The sequence below is a fragment of the Jaculus jaculus genome, chromosome 2 (assembly GCF_020740685.1).
Source record: "Jaculus jaculus isolate mJacJac1 chromosome 2, mJacJac1.mat.Y.cur, whole genome shotgun sequence".
Lineage (NCBI taxonomy): Eukaryota > Metazoa > Chordata > Mammalia > Rodentia > Dipodidae > Jaculus > Jaculus jaculus.
In genome coordinates this window covers 74344216-74361365 of record NC_059103.1, presented here as the reverse complement: position 1 = coordinate 74361365, position 17150 = coordinate 74344216, and the positions used below count along the sequence as shown (strand labels likewise).

The following is a 17150-nucleotide window of genomic DNA, read 5'->3' as shown; positions in this document are numbered from 1 at the left end:
GCCATTGATAGTAAGAGATTATTGAAAGGTGTGTATTCATTTTTGCCATTTTTTTGGTAGTTCTTCCAGTTTTACCTTTGCTCGCTTGTGTTAACTAGTATTTGAGTATTGTTTGTTTTTTTCTCAGTTCCTTATATGTGTGCTTTTCTTTTTCTTCAGCATGGAGGATTCTTTCAAGTATTTTCTGTAGAGCTGGTTTTGTCTTCAAGTAGTCTTTTACCCTGCTTTTGTCGTGTTATGTCCTTATTTCTCCGTCTATTTGAATGGATAGCTTCGCAGGATAAAGTAACCTTGGTTGACAGTTGTTATTTTTTAGAACTTGGAATACATCACTCCATGCTCTTCTGGCTTTTAAAGTTTGTTTTGAGTAATCTCTGTAATCCTGATGGGCTTGCCTTTGTAGGTAACTGGATTTTTCTCTCTGACTGCTTTCAATATTTTTACTTTGGTTTGTATGTTTTGTAGTTTGATTATAACATGGTGAGGAGAGTTTCTTTCCATGTTTTGTCTACCTGGTGTTCTAAAGGATTCCTGTATCTGCATTGGTATCTCTTTCACAATTTGGGGGAAGTTTTCTTCTATGATTTTGTTGAAGATGCCAACTATGCCTTTGGAGTGAAATTCTTCTCCTACTATGCCCTGAATTCTTATGTTTGATCTTTTCATAGTGTCCTGAATATCTTGAAATTCCCACTCATACTTTTCTATAAGTTTGTCTTTCTCTTTGTTGGACTGTATTAGATCTGCCACCTGGTCTTCTAGCTTAGATATTCTGTCCTCTCCTTCATCCATTCTACTGGTGAGATTTTCTACAGGGTTTTTTATTTCATTAACTGTGTTCTTTATTGCTGGTAATCCTGACTGGTTTTTCTTTATTATTTCTATTTCCTTATTTATGTCTAGTATTGACCTCTTTATTTCATTAAATTGGCATTTTGTGTCTTCTTTGCTTCCTTTGAATTCTTCTTTGAGTTCTTTGAGCATATTTATAATCATTCTTTTGAAATATTTCTCAGGCATTTCCTCAAACTTGTTCTCACTAGAAGTCATTTCTGTTGCATTAATAATTTTTGGTGGATTTATATTGTCTTGATTTTTGGTGTTTCTTGTGTTATAATGTGTATATTTTTGCATCTTGGATTATTTAATGATTCGATTTTCCAGTTAGCTGAGTATTATGAGATGTATCAATCAACCTGTTGTTATATGTCTTCAGGGTGCTAGGTGTGCTAGGTGTGGCTGTGAAGACTCTCAGAGTATGTACAAAAGTGACTCTAGGTGTTGGGTGTGCCTGCTATGAGAGTATTCAAGTAGGCTAAGAGGAACAAAATACAGGCAGATTCTAAAATTTAACTAAACAATGTACGCTGTCAAGGAAAGATAGCTCAGGGTATTTATCCAAGAGTAGGTATTATGACAACCAGATCCTCTGACTGTCCCTTAGGCTGTGTGGTGCCTCACCCACTCCCTTAATCCTGACAACAAGGTGGTTAATATTTCTGGTCTGTAGAGGGTTGCAAGTCAGCTTGTGACCAGGTGAGACCCTTCCCTAATGTATAACAGAAGAGTAAACAAAGCCACTATAATTCAAGAAGCAACAAATAACAAGCCCAAACTACAGCTTATTTAAGAATGGCAAATTTAACCATCCATCTGATTTAACATATATTTTATCCTGATATGGAAGGTGCAATTAGCACTTCTGGTTCAGGCATATATACCAGGTTTATTAGGTGGGTACTGACCTGGTGTAATCCCAGTTACCTTTTGGGATGATTTTGGTCTCACTTGCGCTCTTGATTGGGTCTCTCTTTGGTGCTCTGTCAGTTCAGTAGGTGTGGCTGGGTCCCTGGACTGATGCGCTCCTGCGGGCTCGGTACTGGCGGTGGGGCCGATGCTGTTCAGTTTGCCCGCTGTTCCATGTGTTCTTCTACCTCATGATCTGCTCCTCTTTTGTTCACTGCCGCTCTCCCTTCACATTTCTTGAGTTTGCAGAGAGCTCTGGTGTGAGTGGGAACTCCCCTCGCCTGGCTTTTCCTGCTGCTCAAGCCGAGCGCCACTGCCATGGTCTAGCGTGTGGACCCACCCCGCTGGAGCCACTTCTGCTGGCCCGTGCGGGCTCTGGATGCTCTGGATCTCTCCTACTTCTCCGTTGCTGTTTCAATTTCCTATACACCTCACTTTTTAGTAAAAGCATGTATTTTGCTGTTTTTTTTTTGTTTTTTTTGTTTTTTTTTTGGCCTTTTTCCCCCTACACTGCTTTGGCATGGTACCTACTCCGCCATCTTAACCAGAAGTCCAGAAAAGGCTTTTGACAAAGCCCAACACCCTTTCTTGATAAAATTCTGAAGAAATAAAAAAACATAACTCTTAACCAGCAGTAGACACTGAAAACTTCCTGGCTGGTTAGCTAGGCCAAATGTACCAACCGATGCTATATTGGCATGTCTGTTATGGGTGAAACCAATAACTCTGTGCTTGGACTGAAGGCCTGCTCCACAGAAGGGAATTCCTGTTTGGTACTGAAAACCTCATGAAAAGCCTATGGTGTGGGAGATCATAAACCCTAGGGGTAACTACTATTTTTGTCTGGATAAATGGATATATTATACCCACCAAACTGCAATCTACTTATCTTTATGCCCATATAATAATGCCACTCTCACTTTTGGTTAGAAAAACTTCTCTTTTCTGAAGTTGGTGATGATTGGGAGGATTCAAAACTCATAAAAGTCCCAAGAAGATGGGGCAGTGGAGTGTTCAGTACTGAGACATCTCTATCGCACTCTCCAAGGCTCAGAGATCAAAAACAAGAAGCATACTTAAAATACTGTCTTCTAGATACAAAGTGGCTTTAATATTCATGACCTCACAGTAATTGATGCTACCTAGATAAGACCCACATAATAGAAGGAAAAAATGATGACATCAAAATAGAAAAGAGATTAGTTTTAAAGAAGGGACTTAGTGGAGGGTAGATTTGGGAAGGGGAAAAGGGGGAGAGTGGTGGGATTATAATCACAATACAATGTCTATATGTATGGAAGTTGTCAATAAAGCACGAAGAAAATATTGGCTATATATGATAAACTTATAGCCAGCAGTATATTAAATTGGCAAAAATCTCAAAGCATTTCCACTAAATTCAGAAACAAGATAAAGGCCTTTACTTTCTCTATTATTTAATACAGTGCTAGAAGTCTTAGATACAGCAATAAGGTAAGAGAAACAAACAAATGGGATACAAATAGAAAAGGAAAAAGTCAGAGTACCCTTTTTGGAGGATAACATGATTTTATACATGAGAACTTGAAGACTAAACCAGAAAACTCTCAGAACTGATAAGCATTTTCATCAAAGTAGCATGTCATGTCATATAATTAATATATAAACATCTATAGCCTTCTTACATATCAACAACAAACAAGCTGCCAAAAGCAATTTACAATGCTATCAAAATGGCAAAGCCAATCTTCAGAAAGAGCAGAGAGGCTGTCTGGAATATGCTAAGCAGAGCAGGCTGGCCTTAAATTTGTGGTAATTATTCTGCCTTTGCCTCCTTGTGCTGGGTTACACATTGCACTTAAACACTAGAAAAGTGTTTCCTTGGCTAGGTAGCGAGGGAAAAAGGAGTCCTTGATAACCTAAGATAGCCAGGGGGGCAGTAACTCTACCTCTTTTGTTCTGGCCTGGGCTGCCTTAGCCAGCTTGCTTGGCAAGCTTCCTGGGGCCTGTGTAGTACTGGATGCACTATGAACCAAACAGTACATATCATACCTATGGCCCTCACTCAAGTTGAGCAATCATACACTCAGGATAGGCAGGCTTTCCCCTTCAATGAAAGTACAATTCCCACCGAAACTGGCATTTTCCAGTTCTGGAAGACTCCTCCTCTCAGGAGCCTGTTGTTTTTCTTGCTTTTCCCCCCTCTTATTCTGAAATAAACTTTATTCTTTTAAAATAGCTTCCTACCTCTTAATTCTCTAATTGGTAGAGAAATGAACCCAATACCCCTAGACTGTATTTAATACCACCATGCCCAGCAAAAAATACTTGGAGGTTTGAACTGAAAGAAGTCCTTCCAGCCCGGTGTGGTGGCATATGCCTTTAATTCTACCACTAGGGAGACACAGTTAGGAGGAGAATGGTCAGTTTGAGGCCAAACTGGGACTACAGAGTGAACCCTACTTTGAAAACACCCAAAAAAAGTCCTCTAAACTCCTTGCTAAATAAAATAATTTGCTACCATTAGTATATAAAAATAAAAGCATGCAATAACAAAGATCAAGTTCATATACAGTATTATGTCATCAAAACAATGCAATTTGCCTTTTGGCTTGCAAAACTGCTGTACAGGGCACTTGGAAGGACAAAAGTTTGGAGGCTGAGCCTTAGAAGAAGATCCCTGGAACAAGAACAGTAAGGACTATGCAGAGGAAGCAAACATTCAGCTAGCAAGCAAGCCTCGTCAATGTTGTATTGAAAATGGTACAGGTTGGGCTGGAGAGATGGCTTAGCAGTTAAGCGCTTGCCTGTGAAGCCTAAGGATCCCGGTTCAAGAATCGGTTCCTCAGGTCCCACGTTAGCCAGATGCACAAGGGGGTGCATGCGTCTGGAGTTCGCTTGCAGTGGCTGGAAGCCCTGGCACACCCATTCTCTCTCTCTCCCTCTATATTTCACTCTGTGTCTGTTGCTCTCAAATAAATAAAAAATGGACAAAAAATATTAAAATAAAAGAAATGGTACAGGTTTTTGTTCTTTTTTATTATTATTAATTTATTTATTTGAGAGCAACAGAGAAAGAGGCAGATACAAAGAGAGAGAGAGAGAGAATGGGCACACCCGGGCTTCCAGCCACTGCAAACGAACTCCAAATGCGTGTGCCCCCTTGTGCATCTGGCTAACGTGGGTCCTGGGGAATTGAGCCTCGAACCAGGGTCCTTAGGCTTCACAGGCAAGCGCTTAACTGCTAAGCCATCTCTCCAGCCCAGGTTTTTGATCTTAAATTGAAGCTGTCTATCTTACTTTTCTTACTTTGATCAGTCATTATAGGCACTCAAATTAAAAATATATCAGAAAAAAAATTATGCTGGCTACCTTTTTGCAAACTTCTGGGATTGAGATAGGTAGCTGAGAAGTGTTCCTGTGCAGTAGCCCAGCAGCATAGCTGTCTGCTGGAATGGCTTTGTGGCTATCAGAGATGACTGACTTTCTGTTACTATGGACCAGGTGAAATCTGGCACATCACCTCTGAAAGACTCTGTGTTTTAGCTTAATGATTCCATTATTTTCCAACTATAAAAAAGTTATGCCAGCACTTGGAGGCAGAGGTAGGAAGATCACCGTGAACTCAAGGCCACCCTGAGACTACAGAGTGAATTCCAGGTCATCCTGAGCTGACGGGAAATCCTACCTCAAAACAAAAAAGGTTGGGCCGGAAAGATGGCTTAGCAGGTAAGGCACATGCCTGTGAAGGACCCAGGTTCAATTCTCCAGGTCCCACATAAGCCAGATGCACATGGTGGTGCATGTGTCTGGAGTTTGTTTGCAGTCACTAGAGGCCCTGGTATACCCATTCTCACTCTCTCCCCCACCCCCTCTCTGTCTCTAATAAATAAATAAATAAATAAATAAATAAATAAATAAATAAGTAAGTAAGTAAATGAATGAATAAAAAACATAAATCTAAAAAAGTCATTAGCTGGGTGCAGTGGCATATGACTTCAATCCTAGTACTCAGCAGGCTAAGGTAAAAGGACTGCTATGAGCTCAAGGCCAGACTGGGCCTATATAGTGAATTTCTAGTCAGCCCTTCCTCAAAAATAACAGCAATGACAAAAAGTTATTTTTGGGCTGGAAAGATAGCTTAGCAGTTAAGGTGCTTGCCTGCAAAGCCTAAGGGCTAGGCTCAACTCTCCAGGTCCCACATAAGCCAGATGCACAGTTACATAAGTGCACAAGGTCTCACAGGTGCAAACGGGGGCTCACACATCTGGAGTTTGATTGCAGTGGCCCTGCTGTGGCAATTCTCCCTGTCTCACATAAAAAGTTATTTTCTATATTTAATATCAGAATTATACAATTAATCAAACTAGCTTGAATTTGGGGGAGTATTCATATTTTGTAAAGGTTTATAAGAAGTGTATTTTGCTAAAGTTTATGACAGTTGCTACCAAACACAATACTTGAGGGAAAAAAAGAGAGACAATGTTGTATTTTCTGGGCCAAGGGTGGATAACTGACAGTGGATGATGTCACTAATAGGCAATTATAACATTCAGCATTCCAAAACTATTTAATAATTTGTTTTGAAGAAACATAGCATCCAAGAGAACAAAAAGATACTCTAAGTATTTATTTGATGGGCATAAGCCAAAATAAAGTTAAATACATAAAATAAACATGTGAATCCCAATCTTAAAAAGCATCAGATATTTATTGTTAGCAAATTAAACATGGAAAAGGGTTTAAGTTTTGGTAAGTTGGGCTGGGTACAGGGAGACCTTGCTTAGCATGTGTGAGTCTTTGGGAAGTTAATTGCCAGATTAATTATTTGGATTAGTGCATTTCCATGGAAAATCTGTTTCCTAGGAAGATGCTATAGATGGCAGTGAGGTGTCCAGAGTAACTCATAAAAAACAGGTGAATATGAGGTACATGTACGACATGATGCTGAAAGAACATTAACCTTTTTTTTTTTTTTTTTCAAGGTAGGGTCTCACTGTAGCCCAGGCTGACCTGGAATTTACTAGGAAATCTCAGGGTGGCCTTGAACTCACAGCAATCCTCCTACCTCTGCTTCCCAAGTTGAGTGCTGTGATTAAAGGTGTGTGCCACCACGCCCGGCGGCTTGGAACATTAACTCTTTAGAGGCAGATTCCTGGCTGGGGTCCCAGGCCTGGCTACGTCTGTCTGCTATTAATAAAAATTCCACAACGTAGCCCATAGTCTCTCGCCAGAGCAGCTCTGTGGGTCCTCAGTAAGCCCAGGAAGCAGCTCATGTGTGGACACTGAGTTATAAAACACTCCTTCCCCAACAGCTCTTCTAGAATAAATGCTAACTATCTGGTCAATCTCAGGACAAGCAAAATACTTATTTTTTTGTTGGCTTCTTCACATTTCCCCAACTCTATTACGAATTAAGTGTTCATATTTCATTTGTTGGTGCCAGGATGGTAAAGGTTGTGATAGCTAGGGAGGCAAAGGTTGAGAACGAGAATGGGAGTGATAGAACATGGTTTGCTGAAGGCCTTCCCTCAATAGGATGAACAAGATCATTAAACAAATATTGTTCAGCACATCTCACTATCCTTAAAATATTTCACCTTGAAATAGGGTTTAAAGAAGGATAAATATTATTATTACTATTGAGGTAGGGTCTAGCTCTAGCTCAGGCTGACCTGACATTCACTATGTAGTCTCAGGGTGGCCTCAAACTCACAACAATCCTCTTACCTCTGCCTCCTGAGTGCTGGGAATAAGGTGTGTACCACCATACCCAGCAATATTATTTTTTTAAATGCATTAATTTCCAGAAATTAGGGGCTTCAAAGCAAAAAAAGGAAAAAAAACCTAAATGAAAGTGTATTTGTGATGAAAGTATAAATGTTAATAGCTAACATTTTAGTGTACTGGAGGCACATCTTATTTTGACTTCATGAATTTGGAGAAATGTACCATTCCCATTCTCATTTATGTCAATTATTATTCTCTAGGGTAACTGTATGGGCACTATTCAACCCTTGGCTTTCTTTGTAGTCAAGAGATGGAATGATAATGGGCAATTTCCTTTAAAATGAAAATTAGAGGGCTGGAGAGACGGCTTAGCGGTTAAGCACTTGCCTGTGAAGCCTAAGGACCCCGGTTTGAGGCACGATTCTCCAGGACCCCTGTTAGCCAGATGCACAAGGGGGTGCATGCATCTGGAGTTCTTTTGCAGTGGCTGGAAGCCCTGGCGTGCCCATTCTCTCTCTCTCCTCTCTCTCTCTCTGTCTCCTTCTCTCTGTCACTCTCAAACAAATAAATAAAAATGAACAAAAAAATTGAAAAATATTAGAGGTAAGAGAATAATGAAAGTTTGTTTTTTATTCAACAGTGCAGCAAAGGAGCTGCCCTTTCAGCATAGCCTTACCTTTCTCTGGTCGCCTTCTGTAGAACTTTCATTCCTGCTATGCTGCAGGATTTTCCTTCCAATGCTCTATCCTTCCAGATGGTTTCCTCCAAATGCACCTCACCAAACATTCCATAGACATCTTGCACTAGAAGGCAGAGCCTATAAAAAAGCAGTTACATTTATTTTTTGAGAAATCAAGATTTTCCTCTTCTCTGCATTCTTCATTCTTCCTAAATGGATAAATCAGGGTATGATTCAGGTGTCTCCCATAAACTTATGTGTTCTTACTGCTTGATCCCCATAGCCAACTTTTCCTTGCCAGAGCTTGACACACTCTCTCTCCTGCTGCTGTTGTCCATCTGATGTTGGCTAGGAGGTGGTGTCCAGCATCTGCTCATGCCATGGTTTCCCCTGCTATGACAGAACTTCTCCTAAAGTCTATAAACCAAAATCAATACTTTCCTCTCATAAGCTGTTTTTGGTCGGGTCCTTTCCCCTAGCAACACTTAGCTAACTGCAACACAGAGACAGACAGGTAGCACTATCCAAGCCTTTTGAAGCCCAGAGGATTTTATCATGAGTCCCAGATACCAGACATAGAGCTGCAGGATATGGTGTTTGGGTTTCAGGCATACTTTGGTTCAATCTTTCCTTAGTATCATCCATCCTTCCCATTTTGGAATGGGAATGTGTATGCTGTGCCAATACATACATGCATACATATATATATTATAGTACTCACACTTAAGAGACTGTTTTGAATCTTAGATGGAAATTTGAATCTTGAATAGTGTTGAGATGGGTAAAAATTATGGGGACCTTTAAAGTTGGACTGAATGGATACTGCATAATGAGACGGCCATGAGCCTATAGGGGCCAGAGCCAGACTGTGGTGGTCTGAATATAAAATGTTCCCCACAGACTCATGTGTTTGCACACTTGATATCCAGCTGGTGATGCTGTTTTGGAAAGATGTAGAACCTTTCTGCTGAAGGAAGTGTGTCACTGGGGCTGGGGCTTGAGGTGTTACAGCCTAGTACTGCTTGCTGTTCTGGCTCTTCTGCTCATGTGATGCTGGTTTCTTGCTTCTGCCACGTTTTCTCATTAAGATGCCCGTCGAAACTGTAAGGCAAGACAAACTCTTTCCTTCCCTCAGCAGGTTCTGACCCAGTATTTTTATTTATTTATTTATTTAAGAGCGACAGAGAGAAAGAGGGAGGGAGGGAGAGGGAGAGAGAAAGAGAGAGAAGGAGGGAGAGAATGGGCGCGCCTGGGCCTCCAGGCACTACAAATAAACTCCAGATGTGTGCACCCCCTTGTGCATCTGGCTAAAGTGGGTCCTGGGGAATTGAGCCTCGAACCGGGGTCCTCGGGCTTCAGAGGCAAGCACTTAACTGCTAAGCCATCTCTCCAGCCCCTGACCCAGTATTTTATCCCAACAATTCAGCATGAAACCCCAAGCCACATGTGATTGGAAAGCCCATAAAGAAGGCCATCACTTCATTCCAAAAACATTACTGTTGCTCAGATTCAAATGCCCTCTTTCCCCATTTTTATCTTCTTTCCAGAATAACAACCTGAGAGAAAACATATATGATGCGTATGCTCAATACTAAGGAAAGCTTCAGCACAGCATTATGATGAGAACAATAAAATAATTGTCACTATGTATCCTGCTCTATTGGGACAACTCTATTACTCTCTCCAATGCTCAAGGCACATTATAAAAGTGAGGGCAAAGCCGGGCGTGGTGGCGCGCGCCTTTAATCCCAGCACTTGGAAGGCAGAGGTAGGAGGATTGCCATGAGTTCGAGGCCACCCTGAGACTACATAGTAAGTTCCAGGTCAGCTTGACCTACAGTGAGACCCTACCTCAAAAACAAAACAAAACAAAACAAAAAAAGTGAGGGCAGAAAAAACTGTAAGAGTTGGAAGATGGAGAGGAGTACTGTGGAGTGTTTCTTCTGGATACAACATGGTCATTATACTCATGAACTGACAAAAGCAGGTTTCCTGCACAAGACTGAGCCTATTATCATTCCATCATGGTTTAACAGCCTAGTAGCTTTTGGCAGTTAATGGTTGCTCTGAGAGGTAGAATCATGTTTTACAGTAGTGCAGACACTGCTAAATTTCTCATACTCCAGTATATAGCCTCCATCCATGCCCATGAAACCATCCTTAATTTAACTCAGTGGATCACAAAAATAAATAAACATCAAAGTAGGAAGGGTAACCATTAATTGGGAATTAAGGGATTAGTGGAAACAGGATAAAAGATGGTTACGGTGTGTGAATATGATCAAAATTTGATATTTATATATATTATCAAAAATAAAATAAAAATACTTAGCAAACAAAGTAACAACATAAAAAGTAATATTAACTAATGAGTAGGAAGCTGAAAATGGAATGGAATGCTAGAAAGCCAAATGGTGGCAATAAATGCAAAAGCTCCCACGTCCTCATATTACTTTACAGCTTAAATTAAGATATGTTGCATGATATATTTGGTAAAATTTCAAGAATAAATCTGCAAATAATGATAACTTGATCTCTTCCTTTCCAACTTGTATCCCTTTTATGTGTGCCTCTTGCCTTACTGCTATGGCTAAGAATTCCAGTACTATATTAAATAAAAGTGGGGACAGTGGAAACCCTTGTCTTGTTCCTGATTTGAGTGGAAAAGCTTCCAGTTTTTCCCCATTTAGTAATATGTTGACTATAGGCTTGTCATAAATAGCCTTTATTAAGTTGAGATATATTCCTTCTACTCTCAGTCTCTCTAAGACTTTTATCATGAAGGGATGTTGGATTTTGTCAAGTGACTCTATGAATTTTTTGATTTCCTTCTTGATTTCTTCATTGGCCCATTCATCATTTACTAGTGTATTGTTTAGTTTCCATGATTTTGTGTATGTTCTATAGCTTTCCTTGCTATTGATTTGTAGTTTGATCCCATTGTGATCAGATATAGAGAGAGACAGAAATACCAAGAAAGAGACATAGAAAATGGGTATTCCAGGGCCTCTAACCACTGTAAACAAACTCCAGATGCATGTGCCACTTTGTGCATCTGGCTTTGTATGGGCAATGGGGTATCAAACCCGGGACATTAGGCTTTGTAGGCAAGTGCCTTAAGTGCTGAGCTAGCTCTCCAGCCCTTTATGTTTATACACATAGATTAATGCTACTCTCAGCCTTTATGAGAGAAGTTTCTTTTTGCAGTGGGCAGAGGTTAATGTAGAGATCCATATCTGGTGGAAGTGCTGAGAATAAGTGAATAAATGAGACATCTATATCACCAACCCCTGCCCCTGCCCCTGCCTCAGTGATCAGGGAACACTGCAGAACTAGGAATGAAAGGAAAGCAAGAGCCAGAAGTTGAGGATGCAGGCTATAAGGCCCTGTCTTCTGGACACAAAATGGTTACAGTCATGAACTCACAGCAGCTGTGGTATCCTGCACAAGATTGGGTCCATCAACAATCCATCATGGAAGGGGGCAACGTTCATGAGGACCCACACCTCCCAGAGGGGCTACTGGAAGTTAATGGCTGCTAGGGAAGTGGGAGGCATATTCTTCAGTGGTGTAGCCATAGGTAAGTTGCCTAGCCATGCTCATGTGAGCAACCCTAATTAAATTCCGTGGGATGGACACTCACACACACAATGAGAGTAGGAAGAAGGAAGGATTTAGCAAGTATGGAAGGGGATGATAATGGAGTGTGTCAGGAAAATAGGAACTTGGAAAGGATTAAATCAAAATCATTGTATAAAAGGTTATATCACTTGGAAGACTGGAAACCTTTCCAATGCCAACTACATGTAACAATAGGGCATGTGTGGGGGAAAAAAATCCAGGCCTGAAAGGTGGGAGCTATGTAAATGACCTATAAAGAGCTTGTGCTTAGCTGCTTATAGTTATATGTTTAGCTCACTGACCACTTGATTCTCAGAAGTGCCTTTCTCTCTCTGTCTCTCTCTCTTTCAAAGATTTTACTTTTATTTATTTATTAGAGATGGGGGGGGGAGAGCATGCGCACGTGAGTGAGCACACCAGGGCCTCTAGCCATTGCAAAAGAACTTCAGATTCATTTGCCACCTTGTGTACATGGCTTACATGGGACCTAGAGAATAGAACCTGGGTCCTTAGGTAGAACAGGTATGTGCATTAACTGCTAAGCCATCTCTCCAGCACAGAAATGCCTTTCTCTTAAACTGTCTCTATTTCTAATACTCTGCTTTTTTTTAAGGTTTTTCGAGGTAGGGTTTCACTCTGGCCCAGGTTGACCTGGAATTAACTCTGTAGTCTCAGGGTGGCCTTGAACTCATGACGATCCTCCTACCTCTGCCTCCCGAGTGCTTGGATTAAAGGTGTGTGCCACCATGTCCAGCTTTTTTTGTTTGTTTGTTTTGGTTTTTCGACTCTGTGTTCTATTACTTTGTATTTCTGGTAAAATTCCTTGTCCTGGGACACAAGAACCTGCAAACTTAGGGGAGAGCAGGTACTCTCCAAATTAGGTTTCTTCACAGATTCCAAGACTAGGTGAATATGATCAAAATACATTATATACACACATAAAAATTTAAAAAATCAATGAAAATGGAAAAAAATAAAAGCCTATGGTTTCAAATACAAAGTTCCACTTTCCTTATGCTAAGGAGAGAGAGGTGGGAATTGTGCAGTACTGTTGGCCTGGTTTACTCTGACCCTTGTCTTTATTTCAAAGCACCAGGGGAGGTTGCTTTTGTGTGTTCTTTTGCCCAGAGATGAATTATCATTATTCTCCTTTTGTTCGTGCTTGCCACATATGCTCTCCTACCTTGTTCTGCCCACAGAGTTGTGGCTTAGTGACATGCTGGTTCATGCCTGAGGTGGAGTTATCATCCCCACTGGCTCAACTAGACTGGAAGTGGCATTAAAACTGCCCAAACCAGTTAGCTTATCAGCAGCACACACTGAATTCCATGCACCTGTCCCTGCTTCCTGCTCATAAACACCACCTTCTAAAATCAGTGCTGGTGTGACAGGTCTGTGTGGAAAAATTCCACAATGGACTTGTTTTTTCTGAGTCACTAGAACTTTAGTATAATTTATATCATATCCAATGAAATCCAAATGGCTTCCCTGAGAGACAGATAATACCATATCAGAAGTTCTAGTTCTTGTAAAACATATAAGCTTGAATTTGCTTGTTTTAGCAAGGGAATAAGATTTGCTAATATATTTATTTATTTTTATTGTTTATTTTGAGAGCAAGAGGGAGAGGGCAGGAAAGTGAGCAAGTACACACCATGGCCTCTATCCACTACAAACAAACTGGCTTATGTGGGTACTAGGGAACTGAATCTGGGTCCTTCGGTTTTCCAGGCAAGTGCCTTAATCACTAAGCCATCTCCCCAGCCCAAAAGAAGCTAATTTAGATGGTTGTAACAAGTATTAAAGTGACTCACACAGCACAGGACTAGGTACAAGTATATAAATGTTTCTTGGTTTGGTACTCCAGACAATTTTCTTCAAAAAATTCTTGGACATATGTTATATTTATGCCTATCTATGGGTTTGCTATGTTATCTCATTTTGAATTTAAAATTACTTATTTATTTGCATGTATATGTGTATATGGATGCATCAGTGTCTCCTGTTGCAGACCAATGCCATATGGTGTGGTATTTTTTGCACCTGGCTCTATGTGGGTGGCTAGGGAACTGAATCTGGGCTAGTGGGCTGTGCAAAAAGTACCTTTATGCATTGATTTTGTATATGCAAAGAAAAAATATACAGAGAAAAAAATCAGTGAGGCTGTCCCATTTTCAATAGCAACAAAAATTAAATACCTTGGAATAACACTAACAAAGAATGTGAAAGAACTATATAATGAAAATATAAAAGCACTCAAGAAAGAAATAAAGGAGGACTTGAGAAGATGGAAGGACCTCCCATGCTCCTGGATAGGTAGAATTAATATTATGAAAATGGCAATTCTACCAAAAGTAATATACAGATTGAACACAATACTAATAAAAATACCAGCATCATTCTTCACTGAGACTGAAAAAATGATCTCAAAATTCATATGCAATGGCAGAAGGCTTTGGAAAGCCAAACATATCCTTAGCAAAAGAAACACCTCTGGTGGTATCATCATACCTGATCTAAAGCAATAGTGACACAAAGAGCATAGTACTGGAATAAAAGCAGGAGCATAGACCAATGGAACAGAATTGAAGACCCAGACTTTAGGGCAAACAACCACAGCTGCTTGATCTTTGTCACAGGTGGCAATAATGTAGACTGGAAAAAAGATAGTATCTTCAACAAATGGTGTTGAACAAATTGGATGACCATATATAGAAAAATGAAATTAAAGCCAGGTATGGTGGTGCATGCATTTAATCCCAGCACTCGGGAGGCAGAGGTAGGAGGATCACCATGAGTTTGAGTTTGTGGTCTATATCAACAATGAGCTGTTGATCAGAGAGACCTACTAGATTTCCCAAAACAAGACAGACTTCTGTCAGAGCACCCTGAGACTACATAGTGAATTCCAGGTCAGCCTGGGCTAAACTGAGACCCTACCTCGAAAAACCAAAATAAATAAATAAATAAATAAAAATTAGACTCACTCATTTTGTCATACACAAAAATCAAGTCCATATGGATTAAAGACCTCAATATAAGACCTGAAACTCTTTAACTACTGGAAGAAAATACAGGAAGCACTCTCCATGATATAGGACTGGGAAAAAGACTTTGTAAACAAAATCCCAGTAGCCCAGGAAATTAAACAAACATTCAACCAATGGGATCTCATGAAGCTAAAAAGCTTTTGCACAGTCAAACATAACATAAGCAGTACCAACAGATTGCCCACTGAGTGGGAGAAAATCTTTGCCAGCTATACCATTGACAGAAGCCTAATATCTAGAATCTACAAAAAAACTCAAAAAAAACTAAACAACAAAAAAATCAGCTGGGCGTGGTGGCACATGCCTTTAATCCCAGCACTTGGGAGGCAGAGGTAGGAGGATCACTGAGAGTTCAAGGCCACCCTGAGACTACATAGCGAATTCCAGGTTAGCCTGAGCCAGAGTGAGACCCCTACCTCGAAAAACCTAAAGAAAAAAATCAAACTATCCACTTCAAAAGTGGGGCAGAGAACTAAATAGGGAGTTCTCAGAGGAAGAATTACAAATGGCTAACACACACTTCAGAAAATGTTCAACACCCCTAACCATTAAGGAAATGCAAATTAAAACAACTATGAGATTCCATCTTACCCCAGCAAGGATAGCAAACATTCAAAAATCAAATGACAACAAATGTTGGCGAGGCTGTGGAGAAATAGGAACACTCATTCACTGTTGGTGGGAATGTAAGCACCACAACCACACAACCACTGTGGAAATCAATGTGGAGACTCCTGAAAAGGATGAATATAGAGTTACCAGCAGACCCTGTTATTCCTTTATTGAGCATTTACCCTAAAAGCTGCAAATCTCAATTCAGAAATATTTGCTCAGCCATGTTAACAGCTGCTTAATTCATAATAACTAACAACTGGAATCAACCCAGGTGCCCATCATTGGATGTCAAGATGTGGTATATCTACATGATGGAATTCTACTCAGCAGTAAGAAACAATGACACAATGAAATTTGTAGAAAAATGGTTGAAATTGGAACAGATCATTCTAAGTGAACTCTCACAATCACAGAAAGACAACCATCACATGATCTCACTCATCTGCAGTTCCTAACTTGGATCAGCCCAAGTTGTTGACATAACTGAATAGCAACTTGAGGCTTAGACAATAGGGAGGGTAGGGCTTGGGGGAAGGTAAAGGGTGGGGGGCGTGACATAATATCTGAACCCAAATTGAACTGGTACCATAGAATCCTATATCCTGGAAATCAGACTAAAAGATGGGACCCTCAAGCAGACCTTAGAGAGAGCACCTGAATCAAAGGGCCCTGGAGAGAGTGAGATAGAACCTATCCTCAAATTTCTCATTTTGCTTTCTTCTCTGGCATTTTCTTTATTCTTTTCGCTTGGCGCTGGCCTGTAGTTCCCTGTACCAGGATGTGGTCTATATCAACAATGAGCTGTTGATCAGAGAGACCACTAGATTTCCCAAAACAAGACAGACTTCTGTCAGAGCACTTGATTGTCCACCAGAAGTTAATGGTAAGATCCTACTGCTGAAGACACCAAATGCTGTTGGCATGGACCATAGAGAGACCTGGTTGGAATCCAGATGAGAGCCAGTCCTCAGATAATTAGCCCATCTAGTGCTGGAAGGTGCTCCAAGTAGCTACCAGGGGAAAGTGGCCAAATCTACCCAAGCACCTCAAAGTCTAAGTGACTCAGAAGCAAACAACTTTACATGATGCTCCCACAAGTGCAATAGTGGCACACAGCCATGGTGGGTAACCAACTGCTCTTGGATTGGCTAACAGATCCCACTTAGTGGAAAGGAAATCATATCTGGAACTTGGAAACAAGTCAGAATAATATCCAAATAATGATTCTGTTTTCCATTGTCAAACTCCCACTAACCTTAGATTATAAAACTGTCTAAACCAAGCCAGGCTTGGTGGCACACACTTTTAATCCCAGCATTGGGAGGCAGAGGTAGGAGGATTGCCACAAGTTCGAGGCCACCCTGAGATTCCACAGTGAATTCCAGGTCAGCCTGGGCTAAAGTGAGACCCTACCTCAAAAAAAAAAAAAATGTCTAAACCCTTTTAATTCTCTCTAAATTAATAATGATTATCCCATTTAAGTGGTGCTGATTTTACTCTCCATTGGAGAATCTGCTTCTCTTTTTCAGATGGGAACTGGACTTGAGAAGATAAACGACCTAGTGCACTCCACCCCGGTCCCAGCTGAAACCACAGAGGAATTGTGGAAATGAGCAAGAATGCTGCTCTCTTGGTTAAGCTGATATCAGCACAAAGATGATGGAGAAAAATACTGAGGACACTCAACACCTACCAAAGCAGAGATCCAGATGCTACTTAAGTGTCCATGA

General features: G+C 40.6%; 1 protein-coding gene across 7 annotated transcripts in view; it reads right to left on the bottom strand.

The window, feature by feature from the left end:
- Spidr (scaffold protein involved in DNA repair) overlaps positions 1–17150 on the bottom strand; it is a 453987-nt gene that overhangs the window by 62329 nt on the left and 374508 nt on the right. For all 7 annotated transcript variants that reach the window (XM_045143466.1, XM_045143467.1, XM_045143468.1 and 4 more), the window contains one exon: positions 8132–8272. In XM_045143466.1, coding sequence (XP_044999401.1) covers positions 8132–8272 — 141 coding nt within the window. The remainder of the gene's footprint in view (positions 1–8131; positions 8273–17150) is intronic.